The 8,265-nt window shown below is 47.3% G+C and overlaps 1 protein-coding gene across 1 annotated transcript; it reads left to right on the forward strand.

The window, feature by feature from the left end:
* The first annotated feature begins 723 nt into the window (after positions 1-723).
* Positions 724-7,388, forward strand: LOC120903649 (UDP-glucosyltransferase 2-like). The gene is made up of 3 exons (XM_040313203.1): positions 724-2,043; positions 5,165-5,384; positions 5,474-7,388. The coding sequence occupies exons 1-3, from the start codon at positions 969-971 to the stop codon at positions 5,790-5,792; spliced, it is 1,614 nt and encodes a 537-aa protein (XP_040169137.1). The 5' UTR covers positions 724-968; the 3' UTR covers positions 5,793-7,388.
* Positions 7,389-8,265: the final 877 nt, after the last annotated feature.

Below are 8,265 nucleotides of genomic sequence, written 5' to 3' on the forward strand. Positions count from 1 at the left end.
TGTTAAGCCTCACAGCTCGAAACTTCCACACTAGCAAACAAAATAGCCACTGGCAATTTTTCAACCCGAGGTTAAGACAGACCAGACCACAACAAAGCGTTTAAATTTTATGTCCCAAGCATTATTTTCTTTCACCCAGCACGAGGGAGCGGTTGGCTTGTGTGTTTAATCATTCATAAAACGCAACCATGTGGGATGCATCTAGCATTGACCTTCAATGTCGGGCACGGCGAAGATGACATAACTAGGTAGTTTCGTTTATTTTGTGTCCTACTCAAAAACTGTTGGTAAACAGAAGAAAACATCTCCTCCGACACACGCACCTGTTCCGAAATTGCAAATCAGTTCTTTACCTTTTACTTGCATCACCGTTACTTTCGCTCTCCCTCTCTATCTCTCTACGTTTGGGGCAGTCATATTGACCATATCGCACAACCATTCGTTCCATGATAGCGATCACCTATGTTGGCATCGTCCACCCCGTGCAGCGAAGCATAAGAAATCCGTTGCGCTAGTCGTGCGACAACAGCTCACAGATGGTTGACGGGTGTGTGTGTGTTTTTTTTTTACTTCTCTAACACTCTATTTTTTGGGAGCTCCCCATCCGCTCCGTGCAACATCACACCGATCCGTGTGGTCAGCCTGTGTGGCTCACGAGCGCACGAACGTGTGAACATGTGTGGGGCGGCCGAGTCGGTCGTATAAAATCGACACGATCGCTAGATGGCTCTTTTAGTTGAACGACGGTCGTACGGCACGGTGCGCTTAGGCGAGATAAAGGGACTGTTTTGGGGGCTGCTGGGAAAAGCTCATCAGTAAGCCTGGCCGGGTGAAAAGTGTTTGATGGTGAAGTTTGGTGTCGTCTTCCTAAAAGAAAAATTGTTTGTGTCCACCGAGAGTGAGCTCTTTGCCGAAGAAAACAAAAAAACGGGTGCACCAAAAGTTTCTCTGTGCTAAAGACGTGAACCATGTGGGGATACAAGGGAACTGTGCCGGTGTCGGTGATGCTGCTCGTGCTGGCCGCTACGAAGATGCCCACCCCAGCCTGCGGCGCTAGGGTGTTGGCCATCTTTCCGTCGCCAGCCCGCAGCCACCAGATAGTGTACCGTGCGTTCATGAAGGGACTGATCGAGCGAGGCCACGAGCTCACGATCATGACGACGGATCCGTTCGCGGCGGATCATCCGAACGTGACCGTGATCGATTGGAGCTACGCGTACAGGATTGTGGAGGAAAACCTGGACGTGGTCGATATGAAGCAGCGCAATATGAACTTCTACCAGATTGCGGTGGAGCTGCGGCGTACGACGCGACTCTTCCTGGAGGCGCAGCTCGCCCATCCGGACGTGCAGGCGCTTATCCACAGCCGGGACGCACACTTTGACGTGGTGATCGTGGAGTACTATCAGTTCACACCGATGTACGCGTTCGCCGAGCTGTTCCAGGCGCCGATGATCGGCATCAGCTCGATCGATTCGATGGGCATGTGCCACGAAGCGATCGGCAACGTGATGAACGTGGTCGCCCATCCGGAGATGAACCACAAATTTACGCGCGACCTGACGTTCCTGCAGCGCGTCGAAGCCGTCATCTCGAACCTGATGATCCAGTACCACATCCTGCCGACCGACTTTGCCGTGTTCGATCGGATGATCGAGCAGAACTTTGGCAGCAACATGACGCGCTCGTGGGAGCTGATGCGTCGGATCGATTTCTTGATGGTGAACGCGGAACCGACGCTCGGCTACGTGCGACCACTGGTGCCGAACGCGATCCAGCTCGGCTTCATGCACATACAGCCCCCGAAGCCGCTGCCAGCGGATCTGCAGACCTATCTGGACCGATCGGTGCATGGGGTGGTGTATTTCAGCCTGGGGACGCTCATCAGAAGCGATTCGCTCAATCAGCACAATCTCAACCTGTTCTTGGAGGTGTTTAAATCGCTCAAGTACGATGTGCTGTGGAAGCATGATGGAGACCTAGACCTGAACGGGACGACCAACATTCGGATGGAGCGTTGGTTACCGCAGCAGGATCTTTTAGGTAAGTGGAGGCGGCAGCGGGAAAAGGAAGGCGAGTGTGTGTGTGTGGTAAAGTTTCCAGAACATCTAACGAACTCTAGCAGAAGTGATCTCCAAGCAGCGACAAGTAGGAGGGTAATGGAAACAGTGTAAAATGTGTTGTTTGTATTGAATCAACTTTTCACACTTCGGCTCCATGAACGCCTTCAACCGCTGCTCCGGTGAGGTAATGTGGAGGGACAATATTTGTAGCACAGCGCAAAAAAAGGGAATACAGAAAAGGGACCAAACTCACGTCATTCCCGTGGGGCCGGGTTGACGACAACTAACTTTGGCCGAGGGTGTTGTGTAAACTGAGTACTCTCTTTTTCGGGGGTTGCCTAGAGGAGCATCTTAATGTCTGGGTGTGTTTTAAAAATAGAGTGGTAGGAGGAGCATTTTAGGGAGCTGGTAGACGTTCCAAACAACAAAAAATGCTAATATGTTAATGGATAGATGTCACTGTCAAGTGCTCGCTATTAGCTAATCAAACGACGATGTAGCGCGGGCTTAGCATAACTGCCTCATGTGTACACACAAGCGGACTGAGATGTAGCCCAGCGCTTAATTGATGCTTAAAAACAAATGCTCATTACTGGATTAACATTAAAACATGGCAACTGACTCGTTTAACGACTCGCGCGCGTGCACCTGGTCAGGAGTTTGTTTTTTGTGAGTATTCCTCAAGGTCGCTTCTCGTCATTTGGTTTACTTGCGGTTTTAGTTTTTGGCACACAAATAGGTTATCTTAACTGGAATATGCCTCCGTTGCTTCTTTTTTCAAACCGCACTGCCTTCTCCTAACTTGGCATCGTTCTCAATGGAGACACCTCGTTGGCAGTGTGTTGACATTTGTTTAACGATAGTGGGACGCGAGCGTTGTTGAAGTTGCCAATTCGCACATGGTACGGAGAGCGTTTGCTGATTCCAACGCCAAACACGAGGGTGGAAATGGGATTTCCGGAACAGAATCGCATGATCATCCAACATCTATTTGGCGCGGTTAAAATGGTCCATCTTTACTCACGTGCTCGAGATCGGGGTCAATAATCATCTGGAGCGAATTTGTTGAAGTCGGGTAAAACCGTGTACTTCTTGGAAAGAAAGTGATGTTCCTCATTCAATTCGCACGCTTAGTGCTAATCAAAACAACGTCGTAGTCAATGTTGATGTAATGACACCTGTATCTACTATCCGAGAGCTTTCGCGAGTCATATCTGGATTGCTGAAATGACATTAGTTAATCGGAAATCAGTAACTAACCTGATTATTGCGTTTCGTCTTGGCGTAATGACCTACTCACGGTCGCGCCGGTTATATACTAGACAATAATTGTTCAACTACGCAACCGAGTAACGTCTTTAAAAGCCTTTTAATCCTATCGACCGTTACCTTCGGCACAGTTGGCACAGCTGCTTGCAATAGTAAATCACCTATAAACCCAAACTTCAAACGAAGGAGTAATAAAAAGCCGACGCTCTCATCACTGATTTCACTTTCAGGGACGTTTGATCATTTGGCGCACGGCATACACCTTCAGCTAGCCAACTCACCCCAAAAACACTCATTGTTGTGCAGGTCAGGGTGATATAGGGAAACCATCTCCCGTTCGTAGGCAATGTCTTGATAGTAGCTACGACTTCACTGGATCTGGAGTTTGGGACTTTCATTCGGGAGTCCACGGTAGGCGCGAGTCCAACCGCTTTCACTTGCTCGTATCGACATTTCCATATCGGTGGAAGTGCTATTGATCATCAGACATTTGGCATTAGACTAACCTTCAGCCGCCGTTATCGTGCTGCTGACTCATGACATTGAATGTGCAAAGACGTTCGATATGATAATCCGAAAGACTCTCCCAGTTGGCAAGCGCTGCAGCCTACACAAAACAGGTTTTTTTGTTTGCTAGCATTGTTGGTTCTTTCACCGGGGGGAGGGGCCGCAGATAACCTACACAACTTCTCCGCCAAAACAATCATTCGATTGGTCTATAAATTCGCCTCCTCCTCGATTGCATAACAACCGTCGAAGCTTAGGCTCCCAATTTCGGATGCAAAATTGGGCGAACCGAAGATGTCAAGTTCACCGCGAGGAAACGACCTTCTTGGACGTGCTATATTGTTCGACACATATATCCCAAGGTGTCCCGGTGGCAAAACAGGTTCCCCTGGCAACGACTCATCTGCGCGGCTGCTCTAAAAGCGCACGTCACGAGAAAGAAGAAATTGATTATGTAAAGTATTGTTTGCCCTCGACGCTCTGCTAAAGCTCGCCGTTTGTGGTGACTTTGGTGCGAGCTTTTTCAATGCCATACGTGCAGATGATACTGTGAGAAGATGATACAGTTGTTTGGTTTGGTTTTTGCTAACGCTAGCGATGAATAATGAATGCTTCGGAAATGAAAACGACACACCGACCGAGCCCATACACCGACTTTGTAATGCGGGCGTAGCAATAGGCGTGTGATGCAGACGCTATGCTTTCATAACGAGCCTGCTAATGTATACGGCATTATCTGACATATGTTCGAAATTCGCCAAAACGCTCTTTTGCCAAAAGTGAAAACTTTCCGTGCTCCGTGCAGTATTAATGTTTAATTTTTCAAGCTGTTAGACAATCATAAAATTAGATACTTTTGATTGTTGTGAATGTTTGAATTCATTTTGTTTTTTGCGTCTGTCTATTTGGCGCAAGCGTAAAATCTGTAACACGGCGAGAAAGGTTAGATACCGGGCTAGACGCGGTTAGATAAAAGGTGCATCTTTTGTGGCAAAACGAACGGTGTCATGCAATGTCGCTTATCTCCCGTTCACGGGCGAAGGGTGTGTTATGTGAGTGGTGCCTTAAAAACGGCAGCCCAAAGCAAACGCTGCACGGTTGGAAGGAGGCAAAACATATTTCGGATTAAAAAAAAAACCTAGCACAGAGCCACAGTACCAAAAACAGGGGGAAACAAACCAACAGCAAACATTAAATAACTCCGTCGCTGTCAATGGCGTGCTGTTGAGCGATAAGTGTTGTAATAGATTCTCGGTTTTCGTTCAACCATGGTCTCACTCAATCTTTGCTCTTCTTCATCTCCGTCTTTCTACCTCCCTATGCAGCCCATCCGAAGGTGCGCGTGTTTGTGATGCAGGGCGGCCAGCAATCGATGGAGGAAGCGATCGACCGACATGTCCCGCTGGTCGTGATACCGTTCAACTTCGATCAGTTTGGCAACGCGGACAAGGTGACCGAGCGGGGCATCGGCCGCTCGGTGTGGATGGAGCGGCTCACGGTGGAATCGCTCCGTGAGTGCATTCTCGACGTCGCCAGCAACAAGCGGTAAGTGTACCATAGTTCGACACCTCCCTTCAGCATCGCTCTGATTCAATCCGATCGAAACGAATCTTTCACATACCGAACACGTGCAGGTATAAGCGCAACGTGGCCCGGCTGGGACGCTTGGTGCGCGATCAACCGATGCGCCCGGTCGAGAAAGCGGTCTGGTGGACGGAGTACGTCATCCGGCACGGCGGTGCCGATCACTATCGCTATCCTGCCGCTCACATGTCCTTCCTGGTGTACCACTACTACGACGTGGTCGGGGCGGCGGTGCTGCTGGCCATCGCTCTCCTGGCCGCACTGCACTATCTGGCCGGGCGGCTGTTCCGGCGGTTCGTTGGCGCGATCATGTCATCGTTCGATCGGCCGCACGCGGTCGGTAAGATGCTGAAAGAAAAGGCACTGTGAGTCGTACGGTGTTCGGGCACATGAAAACCGTGACGCAACGGTAGTTTAGGGCGATTGGGTCACAAACGTACACGATCGAGACGATTTCGCAGCAATCCAGCGTGCCCAATTAGCACAGGTTGACGACAGGTGGACGTCGCATGGTGACAACTTACTGCCACACTAGCTTTAATGGTTTGTACCGATCGGGTAAACTTCCTGCGCCAATGGAGTCGATGGGATCGATCATACTATTTCGCTGCATTTTTATTGCAGCACAAAGGTTTTAGAGCGCGGAAAACGAGCGAGGGCAGCTGGTAGGGAAGGAGCTCACTGTCTCTCTATTGTATCTCTGCTTTGTTTTCGGCTAGGGAACCGTTAGGCATCTCTAGATTAAGCCACGATAGTGTTAAGATATGTTGTGGACACGGTAAGGAATAGATAGGGATAGACGCTGTGATTGGGGAGAATTTTAATGGTGGAAATAGACAGTTGACTCTTAAGAATAGACTCTTAATAAGGGAGCTCTGAATTCTGAACAAAGAGGATTTACACTCGGTCTAGTTTGGTTTAAATTACCTGCAATTCTATTTCTTTTCCTGCTAAACTTGTTTGATATCTTGAAAGTGGCTTTGATCAGTTATTGAATGTAGCGTGACAGAGAAAATGATTTTTCTTTTCCAGTTTTGTTCCAGTCCACCCTTGAAAAATGTTTAATTATTCCATTAAATTTTGACTGTACCTTAACCTCCTTGAGAGTTTACTTTTAAAACATATTTGACAATTTTTTTCTTTTCTGTCCTGAACCCCTTTATTTTATTTTCGGCCTCAGTACCATGTAATAAAACATCAGTTTTTAATGCTTATTAAAAATAATATATTGCCTGTCGACAAATTTTTATTCACAATTCCTCAAGCAAAAGACATTAAAACATCAAATTTTAACTATACTGTAACAGGCTACTGTATATGTTTTGGTAGACGAATCGTGGTAGACGAAAGATCGTGAGAGCGATATCAGACACTCCTGCAGGAGATCAAGACCTCAAAGCGGCTATGGCGCCGAATAAGTCAGTAAGTAAGCAATAAGCATCAAAATATGATATATTAGTCGGAGCGCTACCACCTACATCATGTGGCCCTACTGCCCTGTTCACACTTAATTATAGGGTCTAAATTATGTGTTGATGTTATCTCGACCTCTACGTCATAACACAAACAAACACTTCTTTTTTACATTTGCGGTGCTCTCCTCAAATGATGATCACATTCAATAAATTCAAAGGTAGCTTAAAAGCCAGCTGTACCTAGTGTAGCACGAAGGTTGTGGAAATTGCATCAAGTAAATCATTCCGAACTAGACGTCAACCCCGTGAGCCACCCACGTGTCTGGCTGTTCAGGGTTGCTATGTACATAGAAATGAACTGCTTTCGTTATGCACCGAGTCACAGGTCGTCACGGTAGGAAGGGCTCTCCAGTCAAAGCAAGCAGACACTCACACTCCCACTCTCCGATGGAATGATGTACGTGCGCGCATCACATCGGGTTCCTGAAACGAATGTTTTCACACTAGTGTTTTAAGTTTGAAATAAAGAATCATAATGTCAAACATTTAACCAACCGGTGAGTAGGCTGTCCTTTGATGCGTTTGAGTAAATGAAATTAAGGTGAGAAAATTACCACTCTGCCTTTGACCTGGCCATCTCTCCTCAGTTTCACTCTTGACAGTGCTTTGTAAATCGACCTACTTTAACCTTTATACTGCAGGTCAGACACCATTACAGAGAAGTTCATGCATAAACAGTCGTATGCACTATGCAGGGGCTACGATTCACCCCAAACTCTAATCACATATTGTACACGGAAAGTGTAATGTATGACCTGCACTGCATCCGTCGATCGGCTGCATATAATTCTGAAGAAGCACACACACACACAGACTTACACAGGAAAATACTCAATCACAAATGAAATGTACGAGACATAATGTAGCTTTCCTAAACAGGAACCGTTCCTCGCTCTTCTCACGGAACCACCGAAGGGTTTTGATCCATGACATGCAAATGATTATGTTTACATGTTGTTATCTTCCGCCCATGTTGTTCTCCATGGTGGGCTGGCGCTTGTGGCAGAAGGCTTTCCGTTTCACTGCTTCCCCAATGGATCTACCTTCCACCTTTTCCGCCCAGCAGTGTGACACACTGGTTGTAGCTAATATTTTAACAGAATTATCATCTGGTAAGCACTGGGAAGAGAGTAAGTCTTCCTCTTTTTCCACTTCGAGAGAACAAACTAGAAATTACAATCCGATGAAATACGAGACGTTGCGAAACGATGTGGGACGGTTGTCGGAATTGATTGCCTGTGCGAGAAATGGCATAAAGGGTCCGATGGGAAGGTTGCGTTTGCATCAATTAACAATTTGCTGTGCCGGCTGTGTTCATCAGCCTATCGGAGCGTATTTATTCATCTGCAGGCACCGGAATTCTTATC

The sequence above is a fragment of the Anopheles arabiensis genome, chromosome 3 (genome assembly GCF_016920715.1).
Source record: "Anopheles arabiensis isolate DONGOLA chromosome 3, AaraD3, whole genome shotgun sequence".
Taxonomy (NCBI): Eukaryota; Metazoa; Arthropoda; class Insecta; order Diptera; family Culicidae; genus Anopheles; species Anopheles arabiensis.